The 16,132-nt window shown below is 35.6% G+C and overlaps 1 protein-coding gene across 1 annotated transcript; it reads right to left on the reverse strand.

Moving 5' to 3' along the window:
• Positions 1–515: 515 nt before the first annotated feature.
• On the reverse strand, positions 516–10,556 carry rbm41 (RNA binding motif protein 41). The gene is made up of 7 exons (XM_073824950.1): positions 10,537–10,556; positions 9,495–9,611; positions 7,093–7,294; positions 5,955–6,159; positions 5,410–5,867; positions 2,948–3,095; positions 516–789 (listed from the first exon to the last, which is right to left on the reverse strand). The coding sequence occupies exons 1-7, from the start codon at positions 10,542–10,544 to the stop codon at positions 608–610; spliced, it is 1,320 nt and encodes a 439-aa protein (XP_073681051.1). The 5' UTR covers positions 10,545–10,556; the 3' UTR covers positions 516–607.
• Between the last annotated feature and the right edge of the window lie 5,576 nt (positions 10,557–16,132).

A 16,132-nucleotide genomic window follows, 5' to 3' on the forward strand; every position in this document is an offset into this window, starting at 1 on the left:
TCCAAAATGTCCTCATATATAGACATTTTGTTCTGGCAATCACACATTCAAAACAATATGTTGTGTAACTTGATTATGTTGAGGCGATGCTATCATTTAAACAAATGATTTACAGTAAAGGCACTTGAAGCACTTCAGTTGAAACTCGACTGCATTGATTTTAACTTGATTTGAACTGTGGGAAAGAGAGAGTAGCAAACATCACACTGAAATGTAATTGGCTCTTTTGGACATGTAGGGTTCATTGACTTCGATCACAACCTTGTATACATTTTAGAATATCAGAGGTGAACGATTACAGCAGCTGTTGCTTGTGATTGTAGAATCATCTTGGAATATATTTTAGAATAATTATGTTTGTAATACTAATGTTTTCCCATCAAGTTTGTTAAAGTAGACAGCGTGTTTGCCGTCTTCTACTAAGTAATGGAGAAATGCTGACATCTGTTGGTGAACAGTAGAATTACATTTACCTTATGAGGCTTGTTTTGAGAACAAGACTGTTAAGAGATTCACGTGACTTTATTAGCAAATAAATAGCATATAAAAATCAATCATTTACAATGTTTTTTTTATTTAAAAAATATTTACAAATATTAAATGCCTATTAAATACAGTTAGGCAGGTTTCTCGTTGCAGGATGGTTCGGGGTTTTGGGAGCTACAGAGGGTTCATCAGTCTGTGCATCTGCTTCTTTACTTCTCTCTCTGCCAAACTCAATGATCAGTGGCTTTTCAAGCAACTTGTAGCCATTTAACAAGTCTAGAGCTGCTTGGGCACTTTTGATGTCTGTGAAACACAAAAAGGAAGTAAATCCAGTTATATAACAGCGGTATTTAAGTGCCCTCTTAATTGAGCCCTGGACAATACTTTTTTTTGGAAAAGATAGAAATTACTATTTGGGCAGCCGCAGTACTTTGTAAAAGAAAAAGTCGTATGTGTGACATAGAAATAACTGTATTTGTTGCATACTTGCTTTCTGGAGTGTCTGAGCACAAGTATCAATCTATTTTGGTGCTCACTGTGTTTCTGCAACTTTTGTTAAAATAACTGTGTCAACTGTAGCTCTAGTAGCACTTTACTGCAAAGAGAAGCAATGTGCTTGGAGCAGAAAGGGTTTTAAAGGGATACTTCGTTCAAGAATGAAAATTCTGTCATTATTCACCCTCATGTTGTTCCAAACCTGTAAGACCTTCATTCATCTTTGGAACACAAATTAGACCAAGACCTTTCTGACCCAGAATAGACAGCTATCTTATTTGTGACCCTGGACCACAAAACCAGTCATAAGGTTAAATTTTACAAAACTGAGATGTATATATAATATGAAAGCTCAGTAAATAAGCTTTCTATTGATGTATGGTTTGTTAGAATAGGACACTATTTGGCCGAGATACATCTATTTGAAAATCTGAAATCTGAGGGTGCAAAAAAATCTAAATCCTGAGAAAATCACCTTTAAAGTTGTCCAAATTAGGTTCTTAACAATGCATATTACTAATCAAAAATTACATTTTGATACATTTACAGTAGGAATTTTACAAAAAATCTTCATGGAACATGATCTTTACTTAATTTCCTAATGATTTTTAGCATAAAAGAAAAATCAATAATTTTGACCCATGCAATGTATTTTTGGCTATTGCTACAAATATACCCCAGCGACCTAAGACTGGTTTTGTGGTCCAGGGTCACAATGTGTGTTCCGAAGATGAATTAAGGTCTTATAGGTTTGGAACGACATGAGGGTGAGAAATTAATGACAGAATTTTCATTCTCTTTAATGAAGCACGTTTGGCTCTAGATAAAAAAACAAATAGGATTGTGGTGTGTACAGATCTGTTGTTTTGATGTGTTATTCACTTTAAACTGTAGAAATGGTAAAAATGGTGCTAGCAATAACCAAGCCAGGGTCCAGAACTGGACAACAACCTGCTATTTTAAGGACCCCTGTTATATTATATAACACTAAATTCACAAAGTGAATTTAAAGGGATAGTTCACCCAAAAATGTAAATTGGATGTTTATCTGCTTACCCCCAGGGCATCCAAGATGTAGGTGACTTTGTTTCTTCAGTAGAACACAAACAAAGATTTTTAACTCAAACCGTTGCAGTCTGTCAGTCATATAATGGCAGTCAATGGTTACCAAATCTTTAAGAATAAAAAAAAACATACATAGACAAAACCAAATTAAACGTGACGATACATTGAGGTGTTAAGATACAAAATGATCGGTCTGTGCAAAAAACTGAACAGTATTTATATCATTATTTACCTGTAATTCATAGCAACGTTCAACTGTCCTGAGTGCGTTCACAACAACCGGCATGTGACACGACAATGTGATCTGCCATAGTAGATGCATGCGCGCAAGTGATCTGTCTGTATATTGGCCTCTCAAAGTGGTAATTACTTGTGCTTATCCTGATTCTGGCAACCGATTATGAACTAAAAGATTACGTTTCCTTGTGCGAACTCACCTAGGAGTGTTGACTTTTCACCGACTACATTGCCAAAGCACGTTGACGCATCGAGCGTTGTGAACGGGCTCCATGCAGCTGAACGTTTCGTCGGATCAGAGGTAAATAATGATATAAATACTGTTCAGTTTCTTGCACAGACCGATCGCTTTGTCTCTCAAGACCTCAAAGTATCGTCACGAGCCGCAGGGTTTAATTTGGTTTTGTTTGTGTATTTTTTTTTACTCTTAAACATTTGGTGTCCATTGACTGCTATTATATGACTGACAGACTGCAACGGTTTGAGTTAAAAATCTTTGTTTGTGTTCTACTGAAGAAACAAAGTCACCTACATCTTGGATACCCTTCTGGTAAGCAGATAAACATCCAATTTTCATTTTTGGATGAACTATCCCTTTAAGCCCTGTATGGTGGTTTGTTATGGGGGATAATAATGTATAACTTTTGTAAAGCCTTTATCTTACCAGGAAATGTAATGAAAGCTTGGCCCTTGAGTCGGCCAGTCAGCAATCGGTATAGAATGGGCTGTGTGTCGTCTTTCTGAAACCTCGAAAAGAGAGAAACTAGCTGAGCCAGTGATGCTCGTGGACTCATGTTCTTCACACACAGGACCTACAAACACAAGAGAGAGAGAGAGAAATGTATTCTGATGTCTGAAGTATCTTCACAGCATCTTAACAGTTATGGGTCAAAAATGTGCATACACCTTGCAGAATCTGCAAAATGTTAATTATTTTACTAAAATAAGAACGATCATACAAAATGCTTGTCATTTTTTATTTAGTACTGACCTGAATAAGATATTTCACATAAAAGACGTTTACATATTGTCTACAAAAAGTAATAGTTGAATTTATAAAAATTACCCCTTTCAAAAGTTTACATACACTTGATTTTTAATACTGTGTTGTTACTTGAATTATCCAGAGCTGTGTTTTTTTTTGTTTAGTGATAGTTGTTCATGAGTTCCTTGTTTGTCCTGAACAGTTAAACTGCCTGCTGTTCTTCAGAAAAATCCTTTAGTCCCACAAACTCTTTGTTCTTTTTCGAAGGACATCTGAGGCACTCATAACAAAAGGAAAAGGAAACACACTGCATTAAGAGGCGGGGCTTGAGAACTTTTTATATTTGAAGATCAGGGAATGTAACTTAAATGTAACTTATTTTGTTACAGTACTAAATTAACAAAATAAGAAAAATATACACATCTTGATTTTTTTTTTAAGTTTACACCCCTGTCTCTTACATTGTGCTCTGGAGCATCAGTGAGCGTTTGAACCTTCTGTAAAAGTTGCATATGAGTTCAAATACACCAAAATGCTGAAAAACCAAAGAATTTGTGAGACCTGAAGGATTTTTCAGTTTCACTGTTCAGGACAAACAAAAGACTCATAAACAACTATCACTAAACAAAAAAACAAAACAAAAAAACCACAGCTGTGGATCATTCAGGTAACAACACAGTATTAACAATCAAGGGGGTGTAAACTTTTGAACCGGGTAATTTTTATAAATTCAACTATTATTTTCTCTTGTAAATGTGTAAATATGTAAATGTCTTTCATGTGAAATATCTTATTCAGGTCAGTACTAAATAAAAAACAACATGCATTTTGTATAATCGCTCTTATTTTGGTAAAATAATTAACTTTTGACCTCAACTGTATGACCATTCAAAAATTTGGTCCAATAAGAAATACTGTTCTTTTAAAGGGTTACGAAACCCCCCTGTTTCAGCACTGGCTACTCTCACCACAGTTTTGAAAAATGCTGCAGAAGTGGGCGTGGCGCGCTCACAGCGCTGCGTGGAGTAGAGGGGAGATCGGGGAGAGAGACCACACAGACAACTTTGGGTTCAGACAGTTTCATTTCGCTCCCCACGAGTTTAAAACACAAATAAATGTGCATTCTTTTGCACTATGCATCGAAAACCTATATATGAACACACTGTTGAACCACTAATAACTGTTAAGGCTTATTTTGGCGCGTTTATATAAGCCTTTTGATGGGTTGCGTCAAAGAAAAACCGCTTACACTTACTTTGTGAATGAATCGTGTGTGCCGGACTCCTTCACTCATGAACGTTCCTCTCAGTTAATGTAAGCGATCTCAGAGCCATAGAGAAACAAACGGCTCTGGGCGATCTCATAGACTGAGACTGAAGCGCCTGCCACAGCAAATCAGCAAGCGCTGTCGTGGATAATTAAGCGAATCGACTTCGCATAGGATAAGAACACGCAGCGACATGGATATTTACGAGACACCGACGCGTCATCGATGTACTATAGTCCATCGCCACGTCACAAAAGCTGACGTCAGGACAATGTAGATTTTAAACCCGGAAGATGAAAATAGCGCAAAAAAGCTCAAAATTAACCAGTTATCTCTAACAATTAATATTAGCAGATGCCAACGTTGCTTTCTATGATGTGCAACACAAACACTTCTGCTAAAATCTCAGAAAAAGTTGCCTGGGGTTTCATAACCCTTTAAACTTTCAGTTCTTTAAAGAATTTGGAAAAATGAAAAGAAAAGAAAAGAAATGTAGTTTCTACAAAATATTAGGCAGCTTTCAACATAAGAATTTTTTCTTGAGCACCAAATCAGCATATTAGAATGATTTCTGAAGGATCATGTGACACTGAACACTGGAGGAATGATGCTGAAAAGGCTTTGCATCACAGAAATAAAGCACATTTTAAAATAGAAAAGTTATTTTAAACTTTAACAATATTTCACAATATGACTGTTTAACTGTATTTTTGATCAAATAAACGAGAAGAATAGTTTATGTATAATAAGGCACGACACAATATAATATAACCCAACTTCTAATTAGTGTATTATATTATAAAGATATCTTACTAATGCATTATTTATTTTGTAGCATTCCTAAAGCAGTTATGTTGCTGTTGTCCACACTTACATTAGACGGCGTTCCTCTCTGGTAGTTCTTAAATCGAGGAATATTCCGTATGCCCTCTTCTGTCTCCCGATTGTTCTTGATCTCTTCATCTGAAATTTCCTCTATCCTTCCACTTACTGTAACAGGCCCATCATGCCCTTGGGCAGCAGCTGCACTTAGTGTGCCGATGGACTGGCTTAATGTCACTTTCATAGGTATAACACTTTTTTCTTGAGACTGTGGTTGGCTGGCAGTGTCTGACACAGAGCTTGGTTCTGAGGTTTGGCTGGAGTCATGGACTGTTGGAGTCTGCGATTGGTCTGTTTTAGAGCTTGGTGATTTGCACTGGATATAAGTATCAATTTTTGGTTGAGGCAAGCAATCTTTGTTTTTGTTCTGGTCTTCAAGAAAGTCTTTACAGAAATGGTCCATTGCGTTGGTGGATGTCGCCCCCTGCTGGCAAACTGGTGACTCTTCATCTGTGGGTAGAAAAGCCATCAAAGTTTCAAACAGGAACGAAAAGTGCCTAAAGGGAAAATTACCTAGAATTACAGTATTCTCTTAACCTCTATGGTAAAGGGCAGTGAGGAAGCTGCAGCGGTCGCTGCCTTGAAAAATAGCCTTTTCAATTTCCATCTCCCTACGGGAAAGTGGCCGACTGTTTGAGAAACGCTGAGGACGGGACAGCAGCTCCGCATGTGCTGCCATTTTATCCCGGATGCCCTGCAGGCGCTCATTCCTCACCTCAGGTGCCACACAAACCCCTCTGTCCTGAGAAAATTACAAATTGGGTCATATTGCATTGAGTGACTTACAGATGACATTCTCAACCCTTCGTAATTCACAATCCTTCATTCAAAACCTCATTTACATTTAGAATATGTCATGCTAAACTTAAAGGAGTAGTCAACTTTCAGAACAAAAATGTACAGATAATGTACTCACCCCCTTGTCATCCAAGATGTTCATGTCTTTCTTTCTTCAGTCGTGAAGAAATTATGCTTTTGGAGGAAAACATTTCAGGATTTCTCTCCATATAGTGGATATGTATGGTACCCCCAAGTTTGAACTTCCAAAATGCAGTTTAAATGCAGTTTCAAAGGGCTCTAAATGATCTCAGTCAAGGAAGAAGGGTCTTATCAATTTTCAAAACAAATTGACAATCGAAAAACTCCCATCTATTTTTCGTCTTTAACTTCTACATCGCTGTTTTACCTTTTTTTGTAAAGGGCGTTTGATCTTGTTTGTATGTTTACTTTGTGAACACTAGGTCGGTACTTTTGCAGCAATGTAGGATGATTTTGAAGTTGGGGAAGAAAACGAGATGGGAGTTTTTTGACATATCCTAACTGTATAGACACGAATCACACCGACTATGTGAGCGTTTTGCAGAGACGAAACAAGACGAGCATTTGATGTTAAAAGTATATAAACTGTCAATTTGTTAAAAAAAAAAAATGATCGTTTCGCTAGATAAGTCCCTTCTTCCTCAGCTGGGATCATTTAAAGCCCTCTGAAGCTGAGTTTTAACTGCATTTTGGAAGTTCAAACTTGGGGGCACCATACATATCCATTATATGGAGAGAAATCCTGAAATGTTTTCCTCAAAAACCATAATTTCTCTTTGACTGTAGAAGAAAGACATTTTTGTTCTGGAAGTGAACTAGTCCTTTAAGATCCAAATTAAGATAAGTGTGATCAGACCTTCAAAGAGCTTTCTGGTTGATCCCTGCATCTCCACAGCTCTATTTCAGCATCTGTAAGACCCAGCTCTCTCAAAGCGGCCAGTTCCTGATCCCCATCCTGCAAGGCCTGGAACTGGGACAGACTCCTCACACCAGCTGCCTGTTCCCCAAAAGGCTTGTATACTGCTGCTGGAGCAAAGCATTTCTTCTTAGCGACACACCTATGACAAATAAATACGAAAATATGTGAATATATACACTTGAACAGTATGGCTTTTAATGTTTTTTTTTTTTTTTTAAAGTGTCTTTTACTCACCAAGCCTGCATTTATTTGATCCAAAGTACGGCAAAAACAGTAAAATGTATTTATTTATTTGACCATTTATTCATTACTCCAGTCACATTATCCTTCAGAAATCATTCTAATATTCTGTTTTGCTGCTCAAAAAAAAAACAATAATTTCTATGATTAAAAGACATTTATCTAAAACAGAAATCTTTTGTAACATTGTAAAAGTCTTTATCATCACTTTTGATCAATTTAAAGCATCCTTGCTAAATAAAAGTTAGGCACATCAACCATAACTCCTTCAAAAACAGCCAGAAACTTTGGAGTTGTAATTAATGATCATCTGACTTTCTCAGACCACATTTCTAAAACTGCCCGGTCCTGCAGATCTGCTTTATTGAACATCAGGAAGATCAGGCCCTTTCTTTTGGAACATGCTTCACAACTCAATGTTCAATCTCTTGTTCTGTTCAGGCTGGACTATTGCAACACTCTTTTGGCAGGTCTTCTAGCCAGTTCTATCAAACCTTTACAAGTAATCCAGACTGCAGCTGCAAGATTAATTTTTAATGAGCCGAAAAGAATGCACGTCACACCTCTCGTCGTCAATTTGCACTGGCTACCAATAGCTGCCAGCACAGAATTCAAGGCATTAATGTTTGCCTACAAAACCACCACTGGCTCATTACTTCAGACTTATGTGCTCTCTAGAAGCTTGCGTTCTGCAAGTGAGCGGCGCATTATTGTGCCATACCAAAGAGACACAAAATCACTTTCACAGACTTTTACATTAAATGTACCCTTCTTGGTGGAATGACCTGCCCAACTCAATCTGAACAGCTGAGTCCTTAGCCAATCAGCATATTAGAATGATTTCTGAAGAATCATGTAACACTGTAGACTGGAGTAATGTTGCTTTGATCACAGGAATAAAATACATTTTAAATGTACAGTTATATAGTTTTAGGAGTTCATTTTTAGTCTATCTCCTATCCTAAAAAAGTCTGTCTGGCAAAGACGGACTAAAAATTAACTCCCAAAACGTACTGCCAGATTCTGGAAGATAAATTCTTCAAGTGGTACAAGATAATGTGACGCTGGTCATTCAAAAACAGTATTCACGTGTTTTACAACACTTCAGCATGTTACTCTTATAAAGTGAGGATCATTTTTTAGGATTTTTTACCCATGCAAAGGCAAAGAACCTGACACATTCCACTTCTGGAGACTCCAGGTGTATTGCAGTTCTGGAAAATAGTGCCACTGCAGAATAAATAGTTCCTGACTGTTTCAAACCTAATTCTTAACCTTAATTCTTCATTTTTTTTTTTTTTGCAGTTACATGTGTCTTTTCTTCTCTACCTGTTTTTTTTTTGACCATGCAGACCCAGTGAGCATTTCACTGTCCAATGGTCATGCCTCAACTTTGCAAATTCTAGTATTGCATTAGAATTGCATCCTTCTCATGGGCATTTCATATTTTTTTTTAATTTTCAGTCTGAGTTAAATTTGACTCATTGTATCTGTAAAAGAAAACATGCCTAATAATTACGCACATCTGAATATAAGGAGTTTTTCACTTCCAGCCTTCATGGACAATTATATATCACTTATAAATGATTACATACAAAATAAATAATAGTTATTAAGATTGATGTGGCTTGGAATTGGTAAAATGTGCTTGGTAAAAAAAATATGACCAGAATATCAACATGCCTAATAATTATGCACACACTGTGTATGCACAATAAACAATAATTATTTAAACATATTAATAAACAAATATTAACCAGTTTACATAAAAAACATAATTCCATTATTTCATACAACAACCAACACACACCAACATCTAACCAGGGATCATCAAATCTGGACCTCGAGATCCATTTTCCTGCAGAGTTTAGCTCTTACCCTAATCAAACACACCTGAGCATGCTAATCAAGGTCTTCAGGATCATTAGAGAATAACAGGTAGGTGAGTGTGATCAGGGTTGGAGCTAAACTCTGCTGTGCATTGGACCTCCAGGGTAAGATTTGGGGAACCCTGATCTAAACCAACTTACTGAAATGTGTGTGCACCAGATAAAAATTAATTAAAAATCCATCACAATTCTTGGTAATAGTTAACTGACCGGTCAATGTTTACATCTGTATCTAGTTGCTGTAGCAGCAGATTGTGTAGTTGTCTTTGGCCCTCTGTTTCTTGTTCTTCAGGGATGGGCACATCATTGCAGGCATGACGAGTAATCCTGGAAAAAAATAAAATAAAATCTGTTTTTCACATTTTCATCCAAAATACAATTAACTTTAAATTCTTTCCTCCCCAAATGCATCCATATTTTCATTTGCTTTTGTTAATTCTTTGTCAATTTAATTTATCCAGCCAGCATTAATTAAAGACATCATACTAATTTCTGGTGTTTTCTTGCAATCACTGCACTCTTGTGTTCATAAGGTATAGTAAATGTCCAATACAAAACCAGTCATTTTAATTAAGAACTGAGAATCATCATACACCAGTTAAATAAATAAGCTTTCCATTGATGTATGGTTTATTAGGATAGGACCCTATTTGGCCGAGATATAACTTTTTAAATATCTGAAATCTAAGGGTGCAAAAAAAGTTTAATAAATAAATTAAAAATTGAGAAAATTAACTGAAAAGTTGCCCAAATTAAGTTTTTAGCAATGCATATTGCTAATCAACATTTAAGTTTTGCTATATTCACGGTTGAAAATGTACAAAACATCTTCATGGAACATGATCTTTACTTGATATCCTAATGATTTTTGGCATAAAAGAAAAATCTGTAATTTTGACCCAGACAATGTATTTTTGGCTATTGCTACAAATATACCTGTGCTACTTAAGACTGGTTTTGTGGTCCAGGGTCACATTCAACATTAAATCATTACATATAGGTAGAAAAAAAAAAACGTCAGGCACGTTTAACCACATTGCGCAAATGTGAGCGTTTGTCTTCATCGATAAACCTTCACAGCTACATCGTAATCAGCTGGTGATGTGATTAGCTTCATAAACACGAGACATCAGCTCTTTTTATATGAAACTGAAGAAATACGTCTCCCCATATCAGAATGCAGTCTTAGTTTAATATGCAAGTAGTTTCAGATTAAAATCAAACATTAAAACACCTTCCAATGCTGCCTTACCGCTTCATGTTTACACTATAACCGCACTTCCTGTTTTGAACAGGAAGAACGCTTCGGCTTCAGGATCATGGGAGATGTAGTTCAACTGAAAGGACAAGCGAAGCGTCTAACTGCTTTGCAATTAGCGTAACTATAACATTTAAGACTTTATATGCGGTAATAAACTGAGAAGGTCGTTCAAGTTATATTGAGTTTAAACTTTATTAGTTGATTGTCAGTTCTCAAACAAAAATACATCAGCCTCACCAAACACAACTCTTTAGTTTTACAAACACAGAAACTAAGGTAAACATTTTAGGATTTAAAGAGACAATTTTACAACAAAACAAGACTTCCCTTGCGGTTTCAGTCTTTTCCAAAGAGAAATTGTTACTGTACCTTATGTTTTGTCTGATTAGGTCTCTTTACTGAATGGAAAATTGATTTGCTGGAGAAAAGTATGGTTGTTACCACAGAAATATCATCTTAGAAATACAATTAAAGAAGTACTTATAAGCTCATTCACAGATTTTATCAAGCAAATTATTATTTACAAAAAATTGAAAAAGCAATAAATTTCAATTATTATTATTATTATTACTTATTTTAGCACTGTACATACTCAAGTTACAATATGGTGTAAGATCCAAAAATTTATTAGCGAAAATATCCAGTGTTTAAGACCTTGTTCAATCTTATGGGAAAATGTCTCTGGCTTTAATACTGACTATCCTGACCAAGAGGAACAGTACTTTTACTTAATTAACTTACTTATTCTATTGACCACATTTCACATTCATAAGTGTAAATTTAATAATATTTTTTTTTTATGGATATGTTGACTGAAAGATGTATTTATATCGACAGTATTTGAGACTCTGAATAAGAAAGCTTTAAGGGGAGACACTATTTTTTTCATGCACCTGTCAAGTTTGAGATTTTGGGCTTTTTGGTGTTTCATAAAGTTTTTTTTTTTTTCAGACTAGTGGAAAGAAAACACCCAAAAAACAATGTTAAGTGTTTCTTTTATAGCACTTTATCTATTTATGTCAACAGATTTAAATTATAATCCATATTTTTAAAGGCCATTTTCTCAAAAAAAGCCAGAAATCTCCACTTCAGTAGCTCTTATACACACCAAACATTTAATTTTTATTCCTGTCTATATTCTGAAGGTTTTTACAGAGGGATTTGTTCATATATAATTTGCTTGATTTTATGCAACATTTTATTCCCCCCAAAATGGTAAAAAAATACATTATTTTCTGTCTGTTCTAAATCTTTTCTTAATTATAGAGTGACAAAATGAGATGCCGAAAATCCTCTCTGTAAAAACATTTGACTCTAACATGTCAAAAAAATAAATAAAATTAAACAAGAATTTTGAAACTAACTTCATCCAGTGTTTATTTTTGTACTAAGAATGTATGCAAATTAGCACACATTTCATTAAATATTGCCTCATTTGCATATTTAAACCTAACATTTTAGAAAAACTGTAATAGAAAAAATGCTTGCAATTATCGATGTAATCAATTAACCGGGTAAGTAAGCTGATAACTATTTGTATTTTTTTTTTACCCTATTCACCTGCAGTGTCTCACCTTAAGAACTTTTAAAGTTTTTTATACTTTCCTCCCCCTGGAAACTTTTTTTGTTATTTATCTTTCTATATTTTCCTTTTCTTGTTTGTGATAACATGTTATTGCTCTTTGAATAATAAATGAATAAAACATGTCACCCTAGCAGCCCCATTTATGAAAACTAAGCTGCCAAAACAGGTCACCCAGAAACTGTCGTGGTATTGACGTCACAGCCATGAGCTAATTAACATATGATCGCCCACATTTATGGCCTGCCCAGTCATGGAGAAACTATAAGAAGGTTAATGTTATTTCTGAGGATCAGAAGAACGCAGTATTATTGTCTTTTATTTCTAGATGTGGGGGAAATCCATCAAACGCTGTGTCTTTCCAGGTTGTAGGATCGAGCCTGTGTCTCTGCACAGCCTCCCAAAGGATCCCAGCATCAGAAACGAATGGCTGAAGTTTCTCTATACCGACGTTCCTGATCGTTTCAGTCCCACATTAACAGTCTGTTCAGCGCATTTCAGTCCGGACTCGTTTGTGAACTTGTCACAATTTAATGCAGGCTATGCAAGTAAACTCTTACTGAAAGAAGGGAGAGTGCCGACTATATTTGACCCGACGCCACACCCGCAATCTGTAAGTAAAACGGCTTACTTTTTTTACACGTAAAAAAGTTGGCTGATGATAATAGGTGTAATTTGCATACAGAAACCGCACACTGTAAGGCTCTTTGCTCCTTATCACTTCATGTTTCCCATTGCACTGTTAACTTCCGGTTTCAATAGGAAGTGAGTGTAGGTGAAACGGATTTTGGGAAACGTAGTTAACGGTAAAACATTTGAGATGACAGTTTTAAATCTGACCTAGTTATCATCACTATATCGAACCTGTTAATTACTTTTAAATGTATGCCTATATAAATAAATATAATATTTTATATATTAATGTTGCTCAAATTCACAAAAATAGCTTTTAAAGGACAATAAAGTCCTACAATGTTATGAGTTTGCTTCTTGGCTTTTTTTTGTGCCCTTAAGCACTGTGCCTGACTCATTAATAAATAAATGTAATCACATCTTGATATTGACATCACAGCCAAGACAATATTAACATATGACCGTCCATATATGTTATTTGTGGGGGATGTTTATCAAACATTGTGCTATTCCCAGCTGTAGGATAGCATCTGCATCTCTGTATTGCCTTCCAAAGGATCCCAAGCTGTATGGAGGCTTCAGTTTAGGTTGAAAGGATTATGGGAAATGTAGTTTTAATCGGGAAAATACAGTGCCTTGCGAAATTATTCATACCCCTTAATTTTTTCACATTTTGTTATGTTGCTGCCTTATGTTAAACTACTTTAAATTACTTTTTTTCCCCACATCAATCTACACTCCCTACTCCATAATGGCAAAGCAAAAAATAGGTTTTTAACATTTGCGAAAATTTATTCAAAATAAAAAACTGAAAAGATCCCGTTGCCTAAGTATTCGTACCCTTTTCTGGGACACTCGAAATTTAGCTCAGGAGCATTCATTTTGCTTTTAGATGTTACTACACTTCGAGTGGAGTTAAACTGTGGCAAATTCATTTGAATGAGTATGATTTAGAAAGGCACACACCTCTCAGAAAAGGTCTAACAGCTGAAAATGCATATCAGAGCAAAAACCAAGATGACTGCCTGTAGAGCTCAGTGACAGAATTAAGGCAGTGATCTTTATGTATTGTTTTAGTTTAACTTTATCTTTTACTTATACTGTTTGAAAACTATGACTGCCAGTGGAATAAAATAATTATTGTTAATCTCCTCAATTCCACAGATGCAGACTAAAACTGTAACCACATCAAGTTCAGCGAGTGTTCATTTTTTTTTTTTTTCTTTCAAATATCCTTAAATGGTCCATTGGACCCCAGATTGAAAACTCTTGCTATACAACGTGTCATCAGTCGGCCATTTTGGTGGCACTGAATGCAAACAATGCCACTGAACTGAACGAAACTCAGATATTTTGATGATTATTGCTGTTGAAAATGGTCAATTACTGTCATGTTTTGGGCTGTACTAATCAGCTGGACCAAACGTTATAACAAATCAAGGGAAAGTGTGCAAAAAACTGAATCAGGATTTTCAGGGCAAGAATCTTGACAACATTCGTGTTTGTTCTTATAATTTCTGGCCAGGTAGATTAAACATTAGGCTAATATCTTAATTAAATGCAGAATATGTAAGATTTTTTTTTATTAAAAAACCACTAGAACAGTGTTATATAATTTCCTGACTTGTGTACTTACATTTAGGGTTGTCACGATACCATAAAAATGACTTACGATACTATACCAGCTGAAGTATCACAATACCAAGTAGTATCACGATACCATGCAGTATTCTGTTAATTTAAAATTCAATTCTACAAAATGAATAAATTCATAAATAAAAAGATGTAAATGAAAACAGGCAAGATTTTTCTCTTCATTAATGTGAATGAATGACTGGCTATTGTTATCCATGAAATCATGTAAACAAAACTCATCTGAGCATTGCACAGAAGCTTCATGAAGTGACATTTAGATGTGGTATTTATACATTTAGACTCTACTTATAATTACATAATGTTATAAGATTAATATTTTAAATACAAAACTCTGAATATAGAAATATGTTGGAAAAGAATGTAATGTGATGGGAAACTTAAAACAGCTACCAGGTGGCAGCAATGTTCATGATCGAATCATTCAAACGATTCTTTCAAAACGTCTGAATCATTCAGGAGTGAATCAAATGACTCGTTTTTATGAATGGCTTAGTGAATCAGTGATTCGCCCAAACCAACGCGAATTCAGATTCGAACACAGAAACGAAACAAAAACATCTTGCTTGGGTCATATTGCTGAACTGTCACGAGCATTTTTGCTGCCATCTTAAAATTTCCAAGTAAGCAGGTTGTATATTAAAACGTATTCATTTATAATGTTAAAATACACACACACACACACACATATATATATAATGATTGATAAGAACCAAGTGCAAAACCACCATGTTAATGAATGGAATTGCATTCGTGATTGCAAAGATGTTTACAGAAACGAATTATTACACTTGTTCTAAAGTGGGCAAATAAATAAAAATACGAAAATTCTTTCTAGTAAAATATTTTCATGTTTAATAATTGATTCTTGGGCTGCTATTTTTTAAATAACATCAGACGGTCTGAATCACGCCCTCTCTTCTGAAACTGCAGCGTGAACAACGACGTGCGCGTGCAGCTGCTCATTTCAACTGAACTGAAGCGTCGGGAAACACTGAATAGCACATAAAGCGTATACACAGCCTGTACTACACAAAGCACAGCAGAAAGACATTTTGGCAATCAACTTAATGTTTCTGCTGGCGTGCATGAACGTTTTAAACCGTGTTCCTGCCGTGCAGACAACATATATTAAGGTGCTACCGTATGGACGATACTACCGTTTCAAAAATGCAATGGCACCGCGAGTATTTGTAAGCTTTAGTATCGCGATACTACCGTAGTACCGGTATACCGTGCAACCCTACTTACATTATCCCAAATGTTTAGAAGAATGTTTAGAAAGAAATAAGCAATTTTAACTAGCGTAACGGACCATGTCATTGCGCCACCTGGGGGGTGTTCCATAAACCAAGTTTACCAAATAAGTCAGGCTTATTTCAGTTAGTCTGACTTATTTTGAGCCAAATCAAGTGACAATAAATCAGACTAACTGAAATAAGCCTGACTTATTTGGAACACCCCCCAGGATATGATGTCATCCACTTTCAAGTTTTTATTTTGTAGAAACCCTGTATGTTATGCATTTTATTAGACAGGTGGCGAACGCACAGAGTAGCATTATAACAGAACTTTTGTTTTATCTATGATAAAACAGTGCTGCTCTTCCTACATATGCATAAGCTGTGTATCATGGTCATCCTTCATTAGCAATCGCTCATTTTGCTTCGTACCACAGTGACCTTAAAGGTCATCGCTCACTGAGTACGAAATTTCACA

This window comes from Garra rufa, chromosome 19, assembly GCF_049309525.1.
Source record: "Garra rufa chromosome 19, GarRuf1.0, whole genome shotgun sequence".
NCBI lineage: Eukaryota > Metazoa > Chordata > Actinopteri > Cypriniformes > Cyprinidae > Garra > Garra rufa.